Below are 26,825 nucleotides of genomic sequence, written 5' to 3'. Positions count from 1 at the left end.
TCCAGGATTTTACATTGTTTAAACTTTAAGCAATCAAGCAGTGGCTGTGTAGAGTCTTTGTTGTTAGATTTCAGGGGCAGATAGATCTGAACATCGTGTGCAAAACAATGAAAATAAATATTATGCTTCATAAAAATGTACCCCAACGGTATCAGATAGAGCAGGAAGAGTGCTGCACCATCTGCACTATAATTGTATGCTGCTATTCCCAGTGATATTAATAAGCAATGTTTGCACATTCTTGCATTACCTGTTATGCACACATCAGGCGCCCTACACTACAGTATATCACTTACAATTTAGGAACTGGTGTTGGTGCTTGCTTGTGTAAGTCAAAACACACACACACACACACACACATTGAAATATTTCTCTGTTGTGTCTGTGTCAACGGAATACACATGCATTTATTATCAGTAGATCAAGTAACCCAACGGTTGTTTGTGTCATTATGTAAATGAAATGTAGAATTGTTTTCTATGGTCACATGGGTAGTTCTAGTCAGATAGGCTGACTAGACTGTAAAGAATGCATCAGTGTGTCTGCACTGGCTCTTTAAAGGCAGTGGCCAGCTACACACTTGAGGAAGGTTAATGGCTATAATTTCCTCTATGAGGAGCAGGGTGAATTACCATCAGCCAGAAGGGATCTGTGAAGCGCACTTTTGAGAAGCTACTGTAGTAGGTAGTAGACGAGTGTACTTTACAAAGTTTTATTTGAATGGGGAAAGAAAGAAAAACACATTGTGATATTAGTGTAATCTATGCTAAGCAGCTGCTTACTTTATTATTCTGAAGGGGGCATTACAGGATGAAGGGTAAAGAGAAGACATAGGCTGCCGATCAGAAGATCATTTGTTTCCTCTGCTGCACACCAGCACTTCTGCCCCCTTCTCATAATTAACTATTCTCATAGTCAACTATTTATTACAGAGGTTCAAGACATTTGAGCAACTATGCCAACAATTAATTATGCTATTTCTGATGTGAATATATTATATTACTAATGAAAATAATATGTATAATGAAATGAATATATAATATTAATTATTTTATTCAACCAACAAGCTCGACTATTACCAGTTCCATTGGCTGCAATTGTGCTTCATGAATAATTGGACTGTTTGTACATAGAAATATTGAATTAGCTTTTATCCAGAATGACTGAAAAAACATTATATGAATGTACTATGGCTATGCAATGACTTGGATCGGAATATTATGAGCTTACATGTATAAATTAACATCAATGTTTTTAACTGGATATATTCAGTCTCCATCTCCACCATCATTTGGTAACCTGTTCACCCAGCTGTCAGTGTCTTGGCTAGTCCAGCTACCTATCCCATGCAGTTCTATTGATACAATGTTATTAATGACCTTCGCTTTGCATCAGGTATCCACATAAGTATCCTTACATAGCAGATGTTCATTTTTACATCAGGTGTTAGTGTAGCATCTGATTTGGTCTCAGATTATGTCTGAGGTAGAACAATATACCTTGCTTAGTCAGTACAGACGGGGCCTCACATGTAGACTATGGACATCTAATTAATCTTTATCTACCTGACAAATTGCTCCAAAGAGTGAATTATTTAAGGCACATTGACTTCACTTGAAACCGGAGCATAATTAAATTGCATTAAAATAACATTAGCACCCGACAAGCTATTACGATGTGGTAATTGGTCGTCCGTTGAGTGGTGGCTGTCACAACAAGCCTCAGTCATGAGATGTCCATCAAGATAATGCTGCCATCTAGTGGTATAACCAGGTCACAAGAATGTTGTGGTTCTCAATGTGGGACCAGGGGACCCTCAGGGGTCCTTTCATGGTATCACAGGGGCTCCCAAGAAAAATAGGGAATAGTTGAATTTCACTATTGCATTTACTAGATGTTAGCTCAATGAGAGAATAATGTGAACAACTATTCTAGAATAGATAGAAATAGAATCTCTTTATTGTCAAGTACATTTGAACATATACCAGGAATGTCTCCTCTGCATTTAACCCATTCCAGTCCTGCAAATAAGCAAACCACTACATTAGCTAAATGTGTTGCATCAATACCATAAAGGGAAGGAAATGCTTTATTCAAACATTATACAATATAGTTATATTGTCAAAGATGTTGATTCTTAAGACAACTCTTATAACTAAGTACATGTGTCATACTCCACACACATATATATATAATTATACACACACTCTGAGCAAAGCAAACAATGTTACCAAGGAAAAGTACACATTAAACAACAAAAGTAGGCCACAAAACGATTGAAATCAAACTACTTATCACCCATGATATCCTGAGGAAATTATAGCTTAGTCTTTAAAAAGCAAACTACTCTGTTGAGAAACTGTGTGTGAAGGCACTGACCTATTCAGCCAAAGATTCCAACTGTGTACTCCCCAACTTCATTTTCCAATTGTAATATTGAGCATGTCTACATGAAAAAACAGTAACATTAGGATAATTCTTCACAAATACTGAATCTGCTGGAGGGAAAGATTCTTAGAAAGATATTAGGAACAAAAGGAAGACTGTCAAAAAGAGTTAAATGAACACGTCAACCTTTTGGGAAATTTGCTTATTTGCCGTCTTCCCCAGTCAGACAAGAAGATAGGTACCCTTCTCATCTCTGTACAGTCAAAACAGGCTGAGGTTATTTCTACATGTCACAACATGTAAATAAAACCGTTTGAGTAGTTGGAAAGTGTATTTCATTACTTTTGACAGTAGGCTAATGGTGCATATCCACTTCCAGTAATTGTGTAAGCTAGCTAGTGTGCCTCACTCTCTCTGTACTGCACGCACAGAGATGAGGAGGGTACCCATCTTCTTGTCCGACTCAGGGAAGTAAGCAAATAAGCTAATTTCCCCAAAAGTTGGCATGTTCCTTTAAGTCCTACATCAAGACATGTACATCGTTTGTCAATTTTCACAGACTTGTGGAAAAAAATAAACACAACTGACCTATTTCAAACCTGCCCTCTTTTCTTGATCCTCCAATCACAACTGTCCCTAGGGAAGTTGTGATTGGTAGATCAAGTAAAGAGGGTGGGGTTTGAAATAGGTCAAATTGATTGCTATCAGAGATCTCTGGACTCCCGTAACCGCTAGTGCATGAATAGTGGTGAAGAAAAGACACACAGTCAAACTACTGGACATGATTGGTTATGGACAGAGAGTGGTGGTGATATTCGGGGCCTAAGATCAACAGGCCAGTAATATGAATTTGAAGAGGAGCTCTACAGCGATGCCTGTCGCACACATGAAATCCCACTACAGTCTTTAGGTCAAGGGAGTGTTAAGTGGAAAGGTGCAGATCAATCATGGTTCAGCTGATGTAGAGCAGTTCACTTGTCATACTCCTTATCGATGAACTTGGCTATGGTGGAGAGTTGGACATTTGTCGTGCCCTCGTAAATGGTACCTGAGTTAAAACACATGGAGACAAAAACAAAAAAGGGTATGGCAATGAAAATTCATATCACTGTATATTAAAATGTCAATATCTTCTTCTTTTCATTATATATACACTGTATAGATAAATATATATATTTTTTTAACACCAGCACACAAATACCACATTCTCCATAATAATAGATCATGTAATATCGGTCTATCGATATGTTTGTCAGCATGTGATTGGTTGTTTTCAGTTGAATTAAAGGGGCACAAACTTTAAGTGAAACAGCCTATGTAGTGGAGGAATGCATTTACCTAACATACCAATATAGAGAAAAATGTGGTCGGTAAGAGAGTGTATATCGCATAGCCCTAATTTGTTGTGCCCTCATAAATGCTACCTGCGAGTGTTCAAACATTCATTCTTGACGTGGAAGAAAAACCCAGATTACGAGTACAATGTCTTCTAAATTCCACCAGCAACACAATGAATGTGGAGCTTTCAATATCAGGACAAAAGGGGGGAATCGCCAGGCTTATTATGCAACTCAATCCACCAAAGAAACGAGGAGCACAAAGTGGAATTGACGAAAGGAAAAGTGCCATTCTGCGCAGAGTGCTTCCTGGGGGGGGGTGTGTGTGTGTGGTGCTGGCATAGTAACACTCTGTCTAAGTACACCAAGGTCAGACGGGGGGAATTCCTTTGGGATCAGATTACTTGGACCTGTGGGGCAGCAACAGCAGCAGCAGCAGCAGCAGCACCACCACCACCACTTCTCTCCACCCTACTCTGGTCCAATCACTAAACAGCTGTAGTTTGACTTTCCTACAGAGTCATGACTTGTGTACTTTTAATAATGCAAGGGGGGGACTAACGCTGTAAAGTTGATAATGGTCATAGAAACCACCTCTAATCAAACTATGAGTGTGTAGTAATAATAATAATTCATCATTCTATCATTAAAATCTATGGGGGGAAAAAGATTAATTAAAAAAAGATTGTAATAGATTTCCGTTGGTAAAATCTCTATAAAAAAATTCAAAAGATTGTAATACATTTCTTATTGATTCTGATAGATTTCTGAGATTAAAATCTATAAAGACTATTAACAGGTTTCTGACTAAATAAAAGCAATGCATCAAGTGCAGACATAGAATGAGTAGAAAAGTAGACAGAATAAGAGCAGTGCAATATAATAAACACAAATTAGCATAAAACAGACAAGAGTAAAATAGTGCAGTGCAATACAATAGTTATCATATCCAGTACAACAATCACAGTCTGGATTAGGTGGTGTGGGGCATTCGTCCCAACCATGACTGCTACTCACCGATTTTACAGTCCCTGTAGTATTTCTCTATGGGGTAGTCCTTGGTGAAGCCCACGCCTCCCATCCACTCTATGCATTTCGACGTGGTTAACGTTGCGACCTGAGTGACGAGAGGACAACGTGTGTTTTCCAGAAGATACACGAGACATATGAAAAAGTGCCACTTCACTGACCTTTCGCTCTGTTTGCGAGGAGGACATAAAAACCTACCGACTTGTTCTGTGTCTCCAGAGCTCGGCTCCATTGGCACCCGACAAACTCCGCCGGATGCCGTTCCCCGGTGGAGTTTCATGGGGCACCAGTGCAGCAGAGCTCTCGAGACGCGGACATATTCATGTTCTCCTCACAACAGGACGATAGGATTCAGGTTAGAAATTGGCAAAATGCCCCTTTAACCCTTTCACTACCACACTACCAAAGGGTTAACCCTTTCACTGCGACAATACAGGTTAACCCTTTCACTGCCACGCGACAAAGTGTTAACCCTTTCACAACCACACTACAGAAGGTTAACCCTTTCACTACCACACTACAGTTAGTGTGGTAGTGAAAGGGTTAAAATAATATTATATATTTATTTTCATATATTTTTGTTGTTGTTGATCAGAGAGCTCACCTCTGAAGAAAAGTATTTGGCCATGCAGGCCTCCTTGATGAAAGGTCGTCCAGCCTCCTTCAGACGGGCAGCGTTGTAGGTCAGCAGCCTGGCGGCTTCGATCTGAGTGGCCACGTGGGCTATCTGGTGTTGCATGCCCTTATGTACACAGCACAGAGGAAATATGAACCAAACACGCCGATCGATGAAATAATGGCAAGACATAACAACAACTACTACTACTGATAATATTACTTTTGTGCTGAATGTTTACCTGGAAGTCAAAGATTCGTTGGCCAAATTGTACCCTCTGTCTGGTGTAGGGAATAGTGTTGTCAAAGCAGCCCTGTGCCAGACCCAGCATCTGTGACACGGAGAGAACGTGAGTGAGTCTACCTGGAACACAAGCCTTTTCCTCGCTTTGTTCTTCAGGTCTTGCTTTAAGTAAAAAATTTAGAATGAGAGAGAGCAGAACAGATTTTGGGATAGAATGTCTCGCTGTTTTACCTGAGCAGCGATCCCGATCCTTCCCTCGTTCAACATCCCAATGGCATACTTGTACCCCTGACCGATCTTGCCCAAAATGTTCTTCTCAGGAACCTATAAACGGAGCGCATGAAGGTAGTAACAGTGGCATGATGTTAAGTGTTCACAAAACTAAAAACCATGCACATTCAATTAACTTGTGGTGAAAGTGGTGATCCGCGTGGTCCTTGTTTTGGGCAACATCTATTGGTGATTAGTGATCATTGTTGTTGCATTTTTGCACTGTATTAGCTTGCTTTCCATGAAAGTTCATGCTAACTACTGAGTTAGTCTTCTATTAATTCCAAACAAACTGCTTCATGTTCTTGTGTGCTGGATGATTTTCCCAGGAATTTCCTACCAGACACTACTGTTTGGAACAGTTTAAAATGATGAGGAGCAGTGAGCTCCAAAAGTCACTTTTTGCATCGGGAGTTTTCACTTCCACAATCTCAAGCCCTGCCCTCTTTTCTTAAAAAATAAAATAAAAATAAAATTTGTCTGAGGGAAGCAACAGTTACGATTGGAGGGTCAAGAAAAGAGGGCGGAGCTTGAGACGGCTCCATCGTTTCACGTGGATACAGGCTACAATATGAGGCAGATACATCAATCTGACCACACCTTGACGTTGTCGAAGCTGAGAGCGCAGGTGGAGGAGGCTCGCAGGCCCAGCTTGTTCTCCTTTTTACCGATCTCAAGACCCTCAGTTTCCCTGTCCACGATGAAACAGGTGATGCCTCTGTAGCCCTGTCAAACAACAAGGAGGGATCATCAGCACAGTGGCACACAATAGCTACAAAACATTTAGAATACAGGACTAAAAGCACTAAATGTTAAGTCATAATTTGATTATTTGGAACTATTCACAGTAATCCATTACATCATAATCATCAGCCATCTTGGTAGGCAAACAAAGGTGATTGTAATCAAATAACAAATGATAACCTTGACCATATTGTTGAGATTCCTTTCCACCTGCAGAGCATGACATAAGAGCAAACTGTGTGAATGTGTTCAATAGCCAGTGACCTGTTTATGGCATTTTACCATTTTGGTAAGATATGCACAACACATAATGAGGATACTATGAATAGCCCAGTTGACAAATCTCATAACTTATCTTTGATAAACAAGAATCAAGAAGGGGGCTTGCAGTTAGAGACACAGAGGTGTCCATAAAGACAACACCACACAGACTACAACACCATCCAGTTGACTACAACACCATCCAGTTGACTACAACATTATCCAGTTGACTACAACACCATCCAGTTGACTACAACACCATCCAGTTGACTACAACATTATCCAGTTGACTACAACATTATCCAGTTGACTACAACATTATCCAGTTGACCACAACACCATCCAGTTGACTACAACATTATCCAGTTGACTACAACATTATCCAGTTGACTACAACATTATCCAGTTGACTACAACATTATCCAGTTGACTACAACACCATCCAGTTGACTACAACACCATCCAGTTGACTACAACACCATCCAGTTGACTACAACATTATCCAGTTGACTACAACACCATCCAGTTGACTACAACACCATCCAGTTGACTACAACATTATCCAGTTGACTACAACCCCCTCCAGTTGACTACAACACCATCCAGTTGACTACAACACCATCCAGTTGACTACAACCTCCTCCAGTTGACTACAACACCATCCAGTTGACTACAACATTATCCAGTTGACTACAACCCCCTCCAGTTGACTACAACACCATCCAGTTGACTACAACACCATCCAGTTGAATACAACCTCCTCCAGTTGACTACAACACCATCCAGTTGACTACAACATTATCCAGTTGACTACAACACCATCCAGTTGACTACAACATTATCCAGTTGACTACAACATTATCCAGTTGACTACAACACCATCCAGTTGACTACAACACCATCCAGTTGACTACAACATTATCCAGTTGTCTATGTTCTCCCCGTGCTCGCAAGGGTTTCCCCTCCAGAAAAAGAGATTAACCCAATGGAAAAACATGCAGAACAGATCGCCAACGCTGTCACACCCCAAGCCACAGCCTGTGTCTTCTACTGGCTGCCCTTGGGGGGACGGGGGACGACGACGACGACGACAACGGGATGGATCAAGCACAGAGAGGACATTTTATTGGCGACCCAAAAAAATGCATGTGTGTGTTCCTATGTGTGTTGCCCATCTTGCATGCGTGTGTTCGCTGCATGATAATGTAGCAATGTGTGCTACAAATAAAGACTTCTTCTACTCACAGCAGATGGATCTACGTTGGCCATCACCAGGAACACCCCAGCATGCTCTGCATTACTGATCCACATCTTGGACCCGTTGATGATGAAGTAGTCCTTCTCTCTGTCAGCACGAGTCTTCAGTGCGAAGGCATCGCTCCCTGACCCTGCCTCAGAAAGGCAGAAGCTACCAACCTGTATGGCAAGAGACCAGCACCTTTCTCATACATTACACTGGAAAATAATGAAACACTGCAAACATTACAAATAGTATCTATGCAAAGCCAATACATATCTCAAGTATGAGATTTACAAGATACAAGACCATCAAGTGTCTCCATCTTCTGGTTATGATGAAGATGATACAACAGTCTATATTTTCCAAAAGAATACTTGATCCGGGCCTTTTGAGAGCAGATCCATTCTACAAGCAAATCAAGTACTGTGCCTCAACCCTCTGTGGCTTTAGCCGCTACCTCACTCAAAAGGGCCTCCACCAATAAGAAAAGGGAAACAAAACAAAGTCTCAGAAAATGGATCATCTAGAACTCTTCAATTGAATTGATTTGTTGATACAGTGTGACTAAAAGCTGGGTTAACCACAAAGGGGCAAGGGGGTTAAGTGGCAAGAAGGAGATACATATTAATTTTCACTTAAGGTACCCAAAAGGCCAAGTACCCTTAAGTGTGAGAGGGTACAACATAAATCACTCACCATGTCTGTTGATAGTCGGCTGAGGTACTGCTCTTTCTGCTCTGGGGTTCCCATGTTGGCCACCAGTGTGTTGATGAGGGTGTTCTGGATGTCACACAGGACTGCCACAGAGGCATCCACCTTTGCCAGCTCCTCAATGACCAGAATGGAAGAGAAGAAGGTGGAGCCAGTACCGCCGTATTCTGGGTCGATTTCGATCCCCATTAGCTGTGAACGTTTGACAGAAATATTTTATAATTCTGGAAGGTGTCCAGAATGATTTCTGTTTTAGCACAACTGTTAAAACAGCAATAAATCCTTGATAGGAAGAACCACATCAAGTCTGTATCACTTGTAGAGTGAACGTCTCAACCGCTACTGCCTTTATCTATGAACAACACTCCAACTTGTCAACTTTAAGTTTGAAAACATGGCAAAAACATAGAACAGACTTCGCCTATGTGGTTTTTCATCTCAATAAATAGCATAGGAAAAAAAAAAAAAAAAAAACATACACCCTGTTCAAAAAGCGAATCGATGACTTCCTTATCCATGACAGAATTCTCGTCCATCTTTGACACAAATGGGGCAATGCGCTCCTGTGCATACTTCCTCACTGTTCAGAAAGAGGACACAAGATATTTAGAGTTTTAGGAGACACTATACAATAGGGCTGGGCAATGCATGCTATTTATCATTTATCGTGTTCAATGATTATTGTGTTATCATACCCTGGGAATTTTTTTGCGACACACTATGCTCATAATACCAGCTAGCTGATATCGTGACATAGATCGGTGTTGAAAATCATATTTTCTTTTTTCAACATCACCTAAGCCTACTGAACTGTAGGCAGTTGTATTACCTGTAGTCCGTCAACTCACCTGCATCTCTCATCATGGCCTCTTCCTCAGAATAAGTCTGTAAAGGAGGAAAGGAGACCCCCATCCCAACAGCCTGCTCTGAGGCCGCGTCTGGGGCAGAACTTGTGGACCTGTTCCGGTGCAGCCCAACCTGGCATGCGCCCCATGATGGTCGAGACACTTGTCGGCCCACCTGCAATTATGGCAAATTACAAACAACAAAATAACGGTTAGGATTAGCTACACTCCTGAAACAACGTTTATATGGCAAAGAGAACAGATGTGAGTGAAGGATATATAAATATGAACGAAATCGGATCAAAATGTGTCACATCTAACTACTTTATATATTTTTTATGAATATCATCTGGTCATACTATTCCATAGGTTGATATTAATCTAATTAATTAACGGAATACTATTGCAGCCCTACCCATGCTTGATTTTGGCTAACGTGATGGAAAGAAACGGGTCTCGTAAATGGGGGTGATTTGAAGGTAGGCTGCTTGATTTCGAGGACGCTTAGTGTGCGTTTTTTTTGTAGGAAAGGCTAACACACAAAACCAGCGTTAGCTACATACAAATCAACAAGAGTGTCAAGTCTCCCGACGATTGAGCTAAATCGTGTGCCATATATTTCTGCTCACCTTTGAGACAATTCTAACCAACACCGGGGCGGCCATGATTCCTTTTTGTTTACATACGGGTCCTCGGCGCCGCGATGAAGTTGTTTTAATGTTGGATTCCGCGTGTAGTCTTTTACCAACCCACTTTCAGTTTTCCGCGATCTTATTGGCCACTGACGTTAAATGACGTCTAAATCCATCGAATCATTTGAGTGTCGAATAGCCAACATCAAACTAACTTCAGGGCGTGTCATCTCGCGAGAAGAGTGCAGTGTACCACTCGGTGAGTGTGCCGGGTGAAACAAAGGCTGCTGGAGAAAAAGGCTGCTCTTGCTGATACCAGCTCGTGTTAGCTAGTCTTTGTCGTGCCTTAGTTAAAATACTCCTATAAGCGAGAGTCAAGTTCTTCGGCAACTAAATTGTAATTTGTGATTATGGTAAAGTGAACGAGGTATTTGTAAGATTACGTTAACCAGAGAAACCTGCGTCCAAGCTCCCGTCCGTCGCTATGTGAGTGTTAGCTACAAAGATGGTCGAATTGTTGTTACCTCAGCTGCTGTCGGCCAGATCGAATCCAATACATCACAATTTTGCCTCGGGTCTGACTACTGAACTAAATGGCTAGCTGTTAACTTGTCTCTTTTTGTCTTGCTCATTTTGTTTTATCACCTTGCAGGTTCGGGCTCTTTTGACAAAGAAGGAGCACTCGGTTAAGGAAAATGGATGATATTAAACCCGAGCCATTGGATTTTGTGAAGGAGTTCCAAGAATACCTGACACAACAAACTCAGCATGTCAACATGATCTCGGGCGCTGTGTGTGCGGAGAAAGACACGGACGAATCATTTCAAGTTGGTGAGACTGGCTTCCCGAACCAGTGCAATCTGTGTATGCAAGTACACGTAACCTCAGACACAGGTCCATGTTCAACATAAAACGGCCTCCCCCGCCAATCACACAATCCCTACAATTGAAAAGAGTGGTATTGATTGATTGAAAACTTTATTAACAGATTGCAGAATGAGTACAGTACAGCTCAATACATACAATTGTTAAGGGGGTGCAGACCAGAGAAAGACTTTCGTCTTGTTTACATCAGGGTCCCCCATTTTCAATTCATAACATATATGACACGACATACAGTACTGCTACATCTATACATTTATGACATACCAGATTTGCAAATACAGTACTGTTTGTGATACAAAAAGAGTCCAGAAAAGAGAGTATATACATTTGATGTAGAAACTGTACATTGGAGGAGGTTGGGTGGGGGACACTACAAGCAAAACTGTTAATTGGAATATTGTCTAATTCTAAACGTCGGGTTGTTAACTAACAAATCAATGACCTAATAGCTGAAAATAACGTACATTGTATATGCTATTAGTTGAGACCTGGTTAAACGTCACTGGTGTAGCAATACTGATTGAAACTTGTCCTCCATTGTATCAACCAATCAGACAAAACAAGAAGGGAGGAGGGATTGCCGCAATTCTGTCTTCATCATTTGTATGTAAAGTCATTGATCTGGGTGAATCCACATCGTTTGAACACCATGCCATTGAGCTTAGAGCATTAGGTATTATATTTTTTTTTTATTATAAATGTATTTATTCGTCATCAGGATACAATGAAATACAATACACATTGAATGACACATTTTGTATTTTCACCTACCTAATCCTACAAATACACATCAAAAACAGAAAACAACATACAAACACACTTACTCATCCTTCCTCCTCATTTGTCCTATAGTGTCTTTAGCTTAGCTATGTAATCAATAAAAGGGCCCCAAATTTTTCACTAGACCCCATTAGGTTGTATTTAATTTTCTCCAAATTTTAGAAGAACATGAGGTCTTTGAGCCATAGGGATGCTTTTGGGGCTGATGGTGACTTCCACTCTAGCAAAATCCTTGTGCGTGCTAATAATGATGCAACGGCAATGTTATATATTGTTCTTCTCCTAACCCTTTGATGACCCGGGCCTGGTAAAACGCCAAAAATGAATATTTCTGCACTGGGAGTCAACTCCATGTTGAAGGCCTCAGCGAGGTGTTTGACAATAGTTGTCCAAAAGCTTTGTAGGCGAGGACAAGACCAATACATGTGCGTCATATTTGCTGGGGACATATGACATCTATTACAAGAATCTGTAATATTGGGATATATTTTGGAGAGTTTAGAATTAGTAAAATAGATGCGATGGACCACCTTAAAGTGCATCAGATTGAGCCTGGAACAAGACGTGCAGTACTGTCATTTACTCTGGCCAATACTCCATCCCAAACACCCTCATCTATAATATTGCCCAATTCCTTTTCCCAATGTACTTTGATTTTATCAAGAGAGGTTTCTGTGCTACAGGAGAATCCTTGATACAAGACCTTTTTGATTTGTGGGATTGAATGTCCAAAATTGTATCAATTACTGAGTTAGGGGGGATATTAGGGAAGGAGGCATTATGTTGTTTAACCCAGTTCCGAACCTGAAAGTATCGGAATAGATGGGATCTCGGGAGGCCAACTTTTTCACACAGATCGCTAAAACTACAGAAAACCATATTAATATAAAGGTCCCTCAATCTAACAAGGCTTAACCTTTGCCAGACCGAGAAGGCTGCGTCAGTGTGGGGAGGGATAAAGAGGTGGTTGTTGTGAATGGGGCTGTGGCTGGAGAATCCCAGGTGTCCAAAAGCACGCCCGAATTGAAGCCATATTCTCAAAGTGGACACAACAATTGGGTTAATTGAAAATTTGGTCGGCCGGATTGGCAATTCAGATGAGAGCAGAGCCAAAAGTGAGGTAGAAGGACAGGATCTAGCTTCAAATTCACACCAACTCCGTGTCGGTTCTTGGATCCATAAAATCATCTTGTGAATATTATTTCTGATAAGGTCTGAAAATATTCACTCCTAAATACTTAAAGCTGTTTCTAGACATCTTAAAGGGGAATTGCTTTTCAGGGATCTGTAAGGCTAGATTATTCACCGGGAAGCATTCACTCTTTGAAAAGTTCAGTTTTTTTACCTGAGAAGGTTCCAATAATTCGATAGTCTGGGGGATGGTAGACAGTGGATCAGAAATTAATAATAATAAGTCATCTGCGTACAAGGACAGTATGTGTTCCGAACCATATCTAAGAATGATCAGTGTTAATCATCACATATCGGCCACCAAAAAACTCACACCTATTTATACAGGAATTATCAGCTAATCTCGCTTAGCATCACTAGATATGAAAGATTCATCTTAAATGGAGAACTGAACATTCATAACAAGACAAACGACTCCCAGGCTAACGAGTTTAAGAAATCTATTGGACAGTTTTTAACTTATCCAATATGTAAATGAACCTACACATAAACATGGTAATACTCTAGACCTAGTAATAACGACAGGCCTAAATATTGACAAAGTCACAGTAACGTTGGTAGAAAATGAACTGCAAAATGTACACTCATTATTGTGAAGAGTGGGGGGCCTAACTGTTGTGTTAATGTGTTATCAGGTGCTACAAAGAGTGACCAGAATGGTCTTGACCCTCCATCTGTGGAGGTAAGGCTACCACTGGAAGATAATACAGAGGTACCGATGGATAATTTTGAGAGGACTCCTGATGGAAAGTACAAGTGCAGCTACTGCAACTATGCCAACAAAGGCATAGCTCGTCTAGTAGAGCACATCCGTATCCATACAGGTAACCTAATCCCAGCACACTTTTGTCAGATCCGGTTTGAAAACATTCATCTTCATCTTCAAGTTATATTCACTAACCTGCTTTTTGAATTCTTTCTTTCATTGTTTCATTTCCTGTTTCTCACAAAGGAGAAAAGCCTCACCGTTGTCAACTGTGTCCATTTGCCTCGGCTTACGAGCGTCACCTCGAAGCCCACATGCGCTCTCACACTGGCGAGAAACCGTACAAGTGCGACCTCTGCGGGTTCTGTTGCAGTGATCGCAGCAACCTGTCTCACCATCGCCGCCGCCGCCACAAGCTGTTGCCCATGAGGGGGGTGCGCTCTTCCTTCACCAACAAGAGGATGCTGAGCGTTCTCCAGAAGAGGACGAGCTCTCTGGGCTTCAACAGGCGGCTGTTGATTAACTTCAGCCCCCCTTCGATGGTGGGGCAAAAGTCCCCTTATCTGAATGACTTCTCTCACGAGCTGCACCACCACCAATTGAATGGGGACGAGTGTAAGAACATGGCCAAAGCTCACGACCACGGTGGTATCAGCGGCAGAGGTCCCAATGGTATGATGATCGATAACCCACTGAACCAGCTGTCTACACTCGCTGGCCAGTTGGCCAACCTGCACCCCGGGTCGCAGACTCCTACATCCCCAGACAGGACGTCCTGTAAGGACGAGAAGCCCATCATTATCCAGCAGGTTACAAATGGAGTCCAGATGTCACCGCCCACTGAGGAGTCTCATCCCTCAGGCCACGGTGACTACGGCCTCGGTTTTGAGCACAGCGCACACACTATGTCTTCGAGCGTCGGCAACAGCCAGCCTAGTACACCTGCCCATGGCTCGACCACACAAGACCAAAAGTTGGTGCAAAAGTGCCACCACTGTGATATCCATTATTTTGACAACATCCTCTATACCATACACATGGGCTGCCATGGTTACGAAAACCCTTTCCAGTGTAACGTCTGTGGCTGCATGTGCAGAGATAGATATGACTTTGCATGTCACTTTGCTCGTGGAGATCATCAAAAGTAACTTCATATTATATGTTAAAACAGTGGTCGTGTTGCTTTACTTTGCTATTATCCCTTGGTAATCTATTGCATTTGTTTCCCCCTTTTTCCACTTGTAGAATTACTTGTATTATTTTGCACGTGGTTGTGACTGTTATTGTGTTGCCGTATTTCAGTTTATCCATGCACTGTGGGCTGATATTTCAAGATCTTTTTTTATTAGGATGGACACGCTTTTTTTTTGACAACATCCAAAGCTTTATTTGACCTTGACTATCACCAAAATGTTAATTTCAGCCAATTATTCAGGATCTGTGTTCTCTTAACTCTGTGGAATATTAAAACCGATCTTCTTCATGAAGGCCAGTCGAATTGGTGCTTAATCTAATCCATATATATATTGCTTGCCATTTGTGTTCAGCGGCCTGAGTGATAACGTTTGCCACTCTGAATTTGGAATTCATTCATACCTCTCAGGACTGACAGCGGATTGCATGAACCAAGTCATTTCTGTTGAACAGATAAGAAGAAACATTGTGCTGCCCTCTTTGTTGATTTATCAAAAGCATTTGATACAGTTGATCACTACTTACTTCTAAAGAAACTATCTAACATTGGGTTGGATGATAATGCCTGTGTCTGGTTTCAGGATTATCTATCTTCTAGGCGGTAGTGTGTGAAGTTAGGTCAAGCACAATCTGAATTCTTGGCCATGACTAAAGGTGTGCCACAAGGTTCAGTTTTGGGTCCTGTCCTTTTTACAATTTATATTAATGATATTGTTTCTTCTTTGTATGGATGGCATGCCCATTTGTATGCTGATGACACAATTGTGTACTGTATTGCACTCTGTACAGTTGGCCATTGAGAAATTGCAACTTTCCTTTTATGCTCTACAGGATGCCCTTACTAGTCTTAAATTGGTTCTTAATGCTAGTAAGACAAAGTTTGTTGTTTTCAAGAGCAAGGAATATTAACTTTGATGATGTGAGGATATCTACTGTCAGTGGCTCTTGTATAGAGAGAGTCACTGAGTATAAATATTTTGGCCTGTGGCTTGATGAGAAAAGTTCCATGTGGACAATATTGCCTCTAAACTGCGACAGAAAATTGGTTTACTGTACAGAACCAGATCCAATTTTCCTCTATTTAGTAGAAAAATAATTGTTGAATCAGTCTTCTTATCAGTTTTGGACTATGGTGATGTAATTTATAGGCATGCTGCGGCATCGACTCTTAAACCTCTGGATTCTGCATATCACTCAGCTATCAGATTTATAATGATACTCACCATTGTGTCCTGTATGATAGGGTGGGTTGGCCTTCTCTTGCAGAAAGGCGCAACAAACACAGGTATTTATTTATTTTTAAAGCCCTTATTGGTAAACAACCTGTTTATCTCCTCACTGTTAGATTGGAATATTGGAACCTATTCAACTCGATCGAATGACTGGATGGTTCTTAGGGTTCCTCAAATTTGTTCTGAGCTAGGGAAGTCAGCCTTTTCCTTTGATGCCTCTAACTCATGGAATGTCCTTCAACTCTCGCTGAAATTGGAGGTTCTCCCTTCCCTTGGATGTTTAAACATGATTTCAGACCATTGTGTGACTACCTGTAACTGTTTTAGTTGATCTTTTTAAATTATTTTTAAACGTTTTTTATTTTTTACTCCGTTTAAATTTCTGTGAATATTGTTTTTATTATGTACTGTACAATCGTCGTTTCTGTAAATGAGGGAAACCTCAGATGCTTACGATTTTAAATAAAGGTTGAAATGAAAAAAAATGAAAAATTATTAAACCTGTAATTGTTTTAGGCTAAAGTATTACACACTTTACAGTATTTCTTTCTTTAATAGTCATTCATAATGTGTGCATTAGAGAAGTCTAGTGGTGTATTGCAACTGCTGGTTTGAATAATAATGCTGTTTACACGTAAAGTCGAACCTTAATTAATGGGGAACACTACCCAAATTAAGAATTCCAATGTTTCCATTGCCAAGGAAAGTTCAATCAATATCTGTGAACATGAGCTTCTCTCATGAAGCCAGAAACATGTGATGTCATCTGGTATAAAGTCGAGCTGCTCCACTGACGATGACAAGGAGACATATTTTGTGGACCCAAATGAGATTTATTCTATAGTAAAAGTATATGGTTGAATAACGTACATGAATCCTTAAATTGGGTGTAGTTCCCCTTTAAGTAATTATTTGGAGATGTTTGCGTCTGGTGATTTTATTTATACTGTGAGCAAAGAAGGAATATGTTCTCCATTATAAAGACCATGGGCTATTGAGTGATGCACATTTGCATAGTACAAGCCAAGGCCACCTCAACAGTATCATCATAAAAGGTCCTGTAAGTGGTATTCTTTATTTAAAACAAATGTTAAGTAGCTCTACATTCCGACAGCCATCACTGATGGTGTGAGTGTTTGGTCAGTCCCTCCGCTCTGCAGTAAATACGAAATACATGTTCTGGTATCCCGTTCCCACTTTATCCAATCAGGAGTATTATTTTAACATGTAGACCACTCATTTTCACGCAAATACCACTTGCAGCACCTTTAAATGACGCATGAAACTAAATCCCCTACCTTCAATTCAGTGTCGTAGCTGAAGTGCTGATTCAAACGGATGTGCCATATGTATATTTGCATTTGGCTGGTCGCTACCATTAATTTGAAGCCCTGGTTATTGAAGGCGACATATGTTAATAATTTAATGACTTCCTTGAATGTGGAACATTTTTCTTTAGCAAAGAAATACATTTTTTTTTATTATTATATTCTAGCACCTCTTGTTTTTGGTGGGTATAGTTTAAATAAACTGTTACATTCCCTGCCTGGCTGTCCCACACCCAAGAGTAAAATATCTTTATACATTGGGCAGTACATTAGGTAGTCAGTGCTCCTGGCGCCAAAAAGGACAGCTAGTCGATTATAGCACCTAAATAATATTTCAGACTGCCAAATCCATACAAATACTTGGCAAAACCCATTTTCCATAATATGCCACCTTTAAATGAATAACCATTACCGGTACTAAGATTACTGAGATCATTATCCTACACTTGAAATTATTGGGTAGATTCTGCACCCGATGGCATTAATTAAAGCAGTTACATTGTCAAGACTCTTTATTTTATTCCATTGCATATTGCAATATCACATTTCTTGTGTAACTAACAATTTCCTGAGCACCAACATTCTGGTTTTGTATATATAAAAATCACACACACACACACACACACAAAAGAAGACTTTCTTATTGTGTATTCATTTATTCATTCCTATGCCATACAAAATATGAGTGCATTAACACATCTGGCGCCAATAACGTCGTACACCGTGTTTCAAGGTCATGCTAATTCTGCCATTCCACGGCGTACAACGTTATTGAGATCATATTTCATTTTTTCGCCATGGTATTCAGAATTCCCTCACCCAGCCTCGGCTGATACAGTGGGAGCCTGCACAACTCTGCAACGCTTCAATACTGCCGCCTGGTGGATGATCGGAGAGTTACAACCGGAAATGGATCTCTGGAGATCTCCGGGCATCTGGCAAATGCGTCCGGCACTCACATATTGTTGCGGGACTCTAGACACACATCCGTGTATATCGATCGCTGCCATAACTCAATAATCAATATGATTTGGGCGTTTCTTATTATTATACAATCTAGTAGGTCGCCGTCAAATAAGTGGGATCTTTTTCCTCCAGTCTCATCGGTGAACGGTAAGAGGACGCTGACGTAATTTTCAGCGTGTTTGTTTATTATTATTAATGCAAACTGCTCTGATCAATATATCACCCATACTACATAAAGCATTTACTGACTTATTATAATTATAAACGACCCCCCCCCGTTCATCTGCGCATGATGAGTCATAACGTTTAGGATCATGTACAGTTGACATTTTTAATATAGCGTGTATCGGCAACAAACGGCAGTTGATAATCTCTGTACTACATTCTGTTGTGGAAGGACAGCACATTCACTGAGAGACTTACACTGCATCAGGGTAAGACATTTTAAGTAATTTAGTAATATCTTTAAACTGAGACTTGATTGCTGACCTGACCAGCTGACTTGATTAAGGGGCGTGTTTAAAGCGGCCATTTTGTTTCCTTAAGTGCCCCATTAAAGGCTGCTTCCTGCTTAAAGACAGCACTTGTGTACTGAGTGTGCTATCAAAGGCCTGTCACTGCTTAAAAGCAGAACCTCAGCCTATTTATATTCTAGACGGTATTTTCATATGAATCTATGAATGAAAAAGTATAACGTTCCTACATCTTGAACGATAGATAATCGATGTTGAATGGGCCATAGTAATGTCAATTTAGCAATACAATTTAAAAAGTTATAGCCCTGCAAAGAAGGTAAACATCTCCATAGGCTTAGAGTGGTGGCAGAGAGTGGTATGAGACGGGCAAACTCCATGGCAGTTAATGTGTTAAAGAAAACATTCACATTTGTCAAATCATTTACACAAGTACATTCTCATTCATTCACACAGTATTTACAAGTCATTCACAAAGTATTTTGACATGATATCCTTTCTATCTTGGTCAAAAACCTTTACGGCTATTTTCACCACGTATTCCACATCGATATCTTCGCCGTGGGTGACGGGTAGTCCCTGGAGGAATTGCTTCCGCAAGTTGCGAAGGAATGCCGTTTTGGATTCGTTCAAGTCAGCTGCCAGAACCTTCATGTGTTCAGGGGACACTTTATTTTCTAAAACCACAGGGAAACAAAGAATGGTGATATATATATTTCCAAATTAGGCCCATGATCTACTGAGACAACCATTATGGTGCTTCAAACTCGTTTTAACGTCAGCCACCCTGTCCTAGCAGCACATCAAGCATTGTGCCTAGGGCCCCTGTCATCCTCTATGGGGCCCCACCAATGAAAAAAAAAAGAAGTATTCAATAACATTAACTCATTCAGCGCCAGGGATTAGTCGGGTCCTTGTGGCTAACGTGCCACGTTTCCATAACATATTTTCACTGTGCATCACTATGTTTGGAGAGCTATATCTATATTCTATATTATAGCTATGGAGACAATACTATAGTCATTTGACAGTGACCTTCTTCCGTCGAACATGCAAAAAAGAGATAATTTTTTCATGCATATGTTCGCACGTTATCCCGTGGTGAATATAAGTATAGTTTAGGAGTGATCCGGGAAAATTCCTGAAACGCTGAGTTATAGGGCGCTACGTGTATTCTACTATAAGCGTTGGCGTTTCTTGCCTGGACACACACTACTATTTCCAAATCAAATGTATATAATAGGTATTATGTTTCATCATGAATGCATGAAAGGAAGGGGGGGGGGTAGTTTTTTTATGCTTTGATGGCCAGTAACGGCATTCGTGTTGAACACCACAGAAGCTGATCAGCTGGATGGATATGAAAACATTGTTGGATCAAGCTTAAATTGATGTGAGATAGTCCTTACCTGTGGTCGGGGGTATTCCAAAAAGAATATTCCAATTGTCTGATCGCGATTTCCAGTATTGATGTCCATCTGGTCCCGGACATAATTTGGCCCAATTTATGGATCGAGTGTGCCAGATGCGTTTCGAAGTGGTCGGATGAAGCGACTTACTCGGCTCCGTCTAAATATAGTTCCGGAGACATTTGAGTGTAACACAGGGTTAGATATAAGGTTTGAAAGGGTGAGCGACACTGCCATCTGGCAGGATGCGGCTGGTATTGCACTTTGGCGATCTCAAAATCCTTTCCTATGGCAACACCGAGGTCAGTGGATGAATAATGAATAAAAATATTGAATAAAATAAAAAACGACCAAAACCGAGATATCGCGGGTCTGGCGTCCAACGCATGGCGAGTTAACACGACTTATCTCGGGTTTGGCGCAGAATGTGTTAAGATGGCTGCAACACTTCTCATCAGAAAACATAAAAAAAAATTACTAATCGACCACAAGACAAAAGGTACATAATGTATGTTATTTTATAGCCATACGTATTATATATTATGTCTTGTATAAGTAATATATTTACGTTTTGTATCGGCAAAAGTCCAAAACAAACACAGCGACCGGGAACCAACAATGATTATGGTCAGTGTACAGTGTACATTTTCATCAATATATTACTTATGGTTATAACATAACGTACAATATGCACCATTTTCCTGTGGTCAATTAGTACTTTATTTACATATTTTAAAAGAACACGCCAACATTTTGGGAAATTAGCTTACCGTCTTCTCCAGAGAGAGACAAGAAGATAGATACCAGTTTTCCTCTGTGTTCTGGCTACATGTTAGCCTAGCTTAGCACAATGAATGGAAGCGGACATGAGCAGTTAGCCTTCGGGAGAGGTGTTAGCTGGACAATGCCTAGGCTAACCGGTCATGTCCACTTCCATTCATTGTGTCAAGTCAAGTCAAGTCAAGTCAAGTCAAGTCAAGTCAAGTCAAGTCAAGTCAAGTCAAGTCAAGTCAAGTCAAGTCAAGTCAAGAGTTTTATTTGTCACGGCATACAAGTATACAGTGAAAAGCTAGGCTAACATGCAGCCAGATAGCTTTCTACTGAACGCACAGAGAGGAAACTGGTATCCATCTTCTCGTCTCTCTCTGGAGAAGACGGTAAGCTAACTTCCCAAAATGTTGGCGTGTTCCTTTAAGTGAGACCGGGCTGTGACATGGGGAGGGAAGACAAATCTCCCTTTGGGTCCCTAAACGGTACAGGATGACTATATAATTCCCCCTGTTGCTGCAGCTAAGGACTGACCTCTGGCGCTCTTCATGGCTTCAGACACCAGACGTCGACAGACTTGGTCCGCTTGGTGAACCACACTGGTGGCACAGCTCAGACGGTCGGCCTCCTGGAGCACAGAGAGGACAGAGCCTGATGAGTGGCGTGTGGCTGCTTCAGGACAACAGATTCAATTACTATAGTTGTGTTCAGGGGTGTAATGATGCACACGTTTTCCGATTCAAGAAGAATTTCGAATTTGAGGTCACAATCTGATTTTCAAATTATAAAATGTATTCATATGGTTTTGTTTGGCTCTGAAAAAATTCACATTTTATTTTAAAGTCGTGAACAATGAAGATGAGCCTCAACAGTATTCTAATAGCAGCCGCTATACCACCAGAGAATGTCCACCAGAAAGTAAATTAAATTGAATTATCGATTCTGTATCGAGATCGTTACACCCATAGTTTGTATATTTCACCAGCATATGAGACAAACATATAGTTGACCTCCACCATGCTTGTGGAGAATAACATTATCGTGCCTTTTGTTGGGTGTTGTCCTGGACTGGGCTCAGAGGGTTGTTCATGGCACAAGAGATCGATTCCACCAACCTTTGACTGAAGACGACCAGAGACAGAAACAGAGGCAACAAGTTAAGATGTGGCTGAAAAGCCATGATCACTCGGTCAAATTGCTGCTCGTTAAAAGGACAATACCAGTGTATTTAAGACATGTGGGTCCCTGGTCATTCTTGCCTTGATAACAAAATTGACACCGCAAATTACATTCCATAATCTTTTACCATTACTGAAATATTTGGTAGTTACTTTTTGCAGATTCACCACTGCCATAGGCTTGCAGCATGTATCTGAAAACGTGTCTTAAACAAACCCAGTGTGCTATTATTAGAGGTGGGGGAGTGCACTCCCATTATGAGTGTAGACAGTGCCTGAATTTGGTTTATCATTTGAAAATACAAAGAAACACATCACAGTTGACTAAAACGCCATACGCTCTTATGTGTGTCTTTTTCCTGAAGTGTTGCCATTTCAAGAGTTTTGAGTTGGTAGTTATCAACTGCCAGCAGACAGGATGATAATCAGTTTATTCAATGATGTTATGAAGGCTGATTTGGTGTGTGTACAGCAGGGTGTCATCAGCCTAAGATCTTCAAGATCTGGTTGGCTGATCCACCCTGCGGGTGGTACCAGCTCGAGGCCAATGTTGGCTGGCTCATACTGAGGGTAGTGCCAGCCCGAGGTTATTGAAGCCCATGTTGGCTGGCTTACCCTGAGGGTAGTGCTAGCCTGAGGTTATTGAAGCCCATGTTGGCTGGCTTACCCTGAGGGTAGTGCCAGCCCAAGGCAGTTGAAGCCCATGTAGTGCTGACAGGCCAGAAATGGTGGTGTGAATCCGTGGTCGTGAACCTAGGTGCGTAGGCAACCTGCGGCTGTGCAAGATGACAGCAGCACATCTGAACAGCTGTCAAGACGCCACTTGAAAAGCAGTAGTAATACGATTGGAATATGGGAGAAAGGTAAGACGACGTAAGGCTCAACTTGCAGAGGGAGGGCGTGTTTAAGAAGTAATTTAAATACTACAGCTATCCAGTCTCCACCCCCCGAAATTGCATCAGACATCCTATTCTTCCCTTTAGATACTGTATTAAGGCACAATAGAGAAACTTTACAGGAAAATAGATGCAACTTCAGATGTTAGCAAGACAATTCTAGTCAAACGAGACATTTTGATGAATGTCAAAAAAACACTTGTACCGTCCTTCAACAATTTACCTACCTCAAACCCTGCCCTCTTTTCTTGATCCTCCAATCACAACTGTTGCTTCTCTGGAGGGGGGGGGTTTGAGTTAGGTAAATTGCTGCCCTGAAAGGCCTTACATGTCCCCTTTTAGCAAATCGTCTGTGTTGTCCAAGGAGATGCTGCTCTTCTCCCACAGGTTCTTCTGTGGATTTGGAGGTTCCAAGCGCTTCGCCATCTCTACTATGACCTCAGTGGGTAAGGCCTGGGATCGCCTCTGGTTTCTAGTGAGGCAAGTCTCCACATGACAGTCCAGGTACACCTGACAGAACCCCAGAGAATCTGCCACAAATAGTCAAACAAAATAATGACATGTATGTCATATATGTTATGATGAATTGAAAATGGGGGACCCTGATGTAAACAAGACGAAAGTCTTTCTCTGGTCTGCATCCCCTTAACAATCGTGTGTATTGAGCCTTACTGTATTGTACCCATTCTGCAATCTGTTAATAGAATTTTCAATCAATCATATGTCAACAGTCAAATGAATAGGCTGTACACAGATATTAATTGCCCCCCTCACCCCACGCAGACTTATTTCCTGAAAAAAACTATACACATCTCTGCTTGCTAAGCACTACATTTAAAGAAGTACCTTCGGACGATTGCATGTGGGAAAACACAAATATACGATTTGTCTATTGAACCAACTATTCGACTAAGTCCTACCGCTACCACACCTACTTTCTTGAGTTGAGAACAGCCCTAGTCCTCCTAGAACAGTGCTTACACTTTCTTGCTAGCTGGTACACCTCGTATCTCATGCTTGTATAGTAGAAGTTGTCATCTAACAGGATGAGTAGTGGCGACTGGTCCGTCTGGGAGCTGTCCAAGGTCCTCGATCCCATTGGGGTTCGGATGCATCTTCTCCAGGCTTCACTGTTGATCCTGCAGGCGGCGGATGGCTCTGTCAGCACTCGGGGGTTCTTCAAGAATTGCTCGATACACTGGAGCACTGCTTGTCTATGCAACTTCCATTCAGTTTGCTGAAACGGAAAACAAGTCGTACTGCTAATCAAAATTCTTGACAATTTGCGATAATTTTCAAAGGCTACATTTGAGTAATTGCACGTACTGCAATGTATGTACAGCCCTGGGATATGCATATGGCTCGCCGACAACAAACTATCATTACACATGGGCAAAACAGAGTCCATTCTCTTCGGTTCAAATAACAAACTCAGCAAGACCGACGGCTTCTCGGTTACAGTGGGTGACAATATTATCACAAGGAAAGATGAAATTACCTACCTGGGTTCCATCCTAGAGGCTAATCTTTCCTGTGACAAAGTGGCATCCAATGTAATAAAAAAAGTCAACCAACGAACGCGTTTCTTGTACCGGATCTCCTCTCTGGTAAACAAGAATACCCTAAAGACTCTAGCAGGAGCACTCATTCAAGGGTACTACGACTATGCTTGCACCTCATGGTACCAAAGCACCTCAAAGGCACTAAAAAACAAATTACAAACATCTCAATACAAGCTAGTCAGACTACTACTTGACCTGACTCCTAGAACCCACCTCACCCCTGCCCACTTTGACAACCTAGGATGGCTTAGAGTAGACGACAGAGTACAGCAACTTGCAATGGGCCTGGTCTACAAGATACACTACGTGACCAAGGTACCCATGTACATGTCAAAATACTTCCCAAAGGTCAGTGAATACCACGATCACAACACCAGAGGGAGCTCCACAAATCATGTAAAACCCAGATTCGGCTCAAACAAGGGACTAAACACGTTTCGCAATTATGCCACATCAATGTGGAACGCCCTACCCAAAGCTGTAAAGGAATGTGAATCACTACCCACTTTCAAAAACACTCTCAAAAAACACCTACGTGAGACTGCAATTCGAAACTGGCCCCTACAAATGTCCTAACCTAGTTGTACAGTAAATGACCAGGTAAGGCTTTGTCAGTATTCCAATGTACAGTGTAAAATGTGTGTGTCCCCTACCCAACCCCCCCCCCCCCCCCCCCCCCCACCTCCAATGTACAGCCCTCACCCAACCCACCCAACCCCACCCCACCCATCCAACCTCCTCCAATGTACAGTTTCTACGCCAAATGTATATACACTCCTTTTCTGGACACTTTTGTATCACAAACAGTACTGTATTTGCAAATCTGATATGTCATAAATGTATAGATGTAGCAGTACTGTCTATCTGTATGTCATGTATGTCATATATGTTATGATGAATTGAAAATGGGGGACCCTGATCATGTAAACAAGACGAAAGTCTTTCTCTGGTCTGCATCCCCTTAACAATTGTATGTATTGAGCTGTACTGTACTGTACCCATTCTGCAATCTGTTAATAAACTTTCCAATCAATCAATCAATCCCCCCCCTCAACCCCACCCCACCTACCCAACCTCCTCCAATGTAGTCCCCCCCCCTCCCCCCCCCCCCCCCCCCCACCCTCCTCCAATGTAGTTTCTACGTCAAATGTATACTCTCTTTTCTGGACTCTTTTTGTATCACAAACAGTACTGTATTTGCAAATCTGGTATGTCATAAATGTATAGATGTAGCAGTACTGTCTATCTGTGTTATGATTAATTGAAAATGGGGGACCCTGATGTAAACAAGACGAGTCTGCATTATTGAGCTGTACTGTACCCATTCTGCAATCTGTTAATAAAGTTTTCAATCAATCAATCAATCAATGCAGTTGGCAACAATAACTGCCGCAAGACATTCTAATGATGATGCATTACTAATTTGCCACATTTCTACAATTCCAAAATATAAGTGATGAAATGTAGTAGTAACAAAAACCTCACACACCCGACCAGGTTAATGAGAAAAACGCACACACCAATGATAAATACGTTACTAATACTAACGGCCTTTACCGCTTGCACCAGCTTGCCGTCGTCCTCCAACACTTTGATATGAAAAGCATCATCAGGGATCATTTCGTCATATATTATTACAATGGATCTCCATCCTCTGTCCGCGGCGAGTGTGTTGACAGCCTGCGCGAGAGTAGTCTTCCCTGCAGCAGGTAAACCACAGAGAACACAGACGCACGTTGCTCGCGTACGTCGCAAACATCCACTTTCCTCTGAATCCATGATTAAAAAGTGTCGGCTACATTAAATCAGCGTGGTTTCCATTGTACTGTGCGCGCATTTCGCGTCCAGCTGTTTATCGTACACTTCCGTACACTTCCTAGTGTGTTGTTTTGATTAAGCATGGCGTTAGTACTGCCTCCTACAGCAGAGGATGTGGTACTA

General features: G+C 41.3%; 2 protein-coding genes across 5 annotated transcripts; one reads left to right on the top strand and one right to left on the bottom strand.

Moving 5' to 3' along the window:
• Positions 1-1,937: 1,937 nt before the first annotated feature.
• acadsb (acyl-CoA dehydrogenase short/branched chain) lies at positions 1,938-26,736 on the bottom strand. Of its 3 annotated transcripts, XM_084323758.1 has the most exons (16): positions 26,442-26,736; positions 24,304-24,559; positions 23,651-23,852; positions 22,294-22,369; positions 21,783-21,876; positions 19,588-19,748; positions 9,688-9,859; positions 9,319-9,419; positions 8,825-9,031; positions 8,134-8,304; positions 6,484-6,609; positions 5,845-5,937; positions 5,612-5,701; positions 5,359-5,496; positions 4,743-4,842; positions 1,938-3,436 (listed from the first exon to the last, which is right to left on the bottom strand). In XM_084323758.1, exons 1-16 carry the CDS (start codon positions 26,661-26,663, stop codon positions 3,360-3,362), a joined length of 2,286 nt encoding a protein of 761 aa, XP_084179884.1. In that variant the 5' UTR covers positions 26,664-26,736; the 3' UTR covers positions 1,938-3,359. The 3 variants fall into 3 exon arrangements, with proteins under 3 accessions (XP_084179884.1, XP_084179885.1, XP_084179886.1); XM_084323759.1 differs by lacking the exons at positions 23,651-23,852; positions 26,442-26,736 and having other exon boundaries at positions 24,304-24,351; XM_084323760.1 differs by lacking the exons at positions 19,588-19,748; positions 21,783-21,876; positions 22,294-22,369; ... (1 more) ...; positions 24,304-24,559; positions 26,442-26,736 and adding an exon at positions 10,314-10,410.
• LOC311236140 (zinc finger protein Pegasus-like) lies at positions 10,605-16,770 on the top strand. 2 transcript variants are annotated; one of them, XM_084323761.1, is made up of 4 exons: positions 10,605-10,802; positions 10,969-11,147; positions 13,808-13,996; positions 14,125-16,770. In XM_084323761.1, the coding sequence occupies exons 2-4, from the start codon at positions 11,012-11,014 to the stop codon at positions 15,024-15,026; spliced, it is 1,227 nt and encodes a 408-aa protein (XP_084179887.1). In that variant the 5' UTR covers positions 10,605-10,802; positions 10,969-11,011; the 3' UTR covers positions 15,027-16,770. The 2 variants fall into 2 exon arrangements, with proteins under 2 accessions (XP_084179887.1, XP_084179888.1); XM_084323762.1 differs by lacking the exons at positions 10,605-10,802; positions 10,969-11,147 and adding an exon at positions 11,775-11,874.
• Positions 26,737-26,825: the final 89 nt, after the last annotated feature.

The sequence above is a fragment of the Notolepis coatsorum genome, assembly GCF_963971535.1.
Source record: "Notolepis coatsorum genome assembly, chromosome: 10".
Lineage (NCBI taxonomy): Eukaryota > Metazoa > Chordata > Actinopteri > Aulopiformes > Paralepididae > Notolepis > Notolepis coatsorum.
The sequence above is the reverse complement of the archived record's forward strand: the minus strand, read 5'-3'. Positions and strand labels throughout refer to the sequence as shown.

Bases quoted from the DNA above. Each gene is read 5' to 3' on its own strand.
- acadsb (XM_084323758.1), bottom strand. From the start codon at position 26,663: ATGGATTCAGAGGAAAGTGGATGTTTGCGACGTACGCGAGCAACGTGC. The intron at 21,877-22,293 runs GCACGATAATGT...TCTGTGCTCCAG, and splicing joins AGGACAACACCCAACAAAAG to GAGGCCGACCGTCTGAGCTG. The intron at 5,497-5,611 runs GTAAACATTCAG...TGTGTACATAAG, and splicing joins AACGAATCTTTGACTTCCAG to GGCATGCAACACCAGATAGC.
- LOC311236140 (XM_084323761.1), top strand. From the start codon at position 11,012: ATGGATGATATTAAACCCGAGCCATTGGATTTTGTGAAGGAGTTCCAA. The intron at 11,148-13,807 runs GTGAGACTGGCT...ATGTGTTATCAG, and splicing joins GGACGAATCATTTCAAGTTG to GTGCTACAAAGAGTGACCAG. The intron at 13,997-14,124 runs GTAACCTAATCC...TTTCTCACAAAG, and splicing joins GCACATCCGTATCCATACAG to GAGAAAAGCCTCACCGTTGT.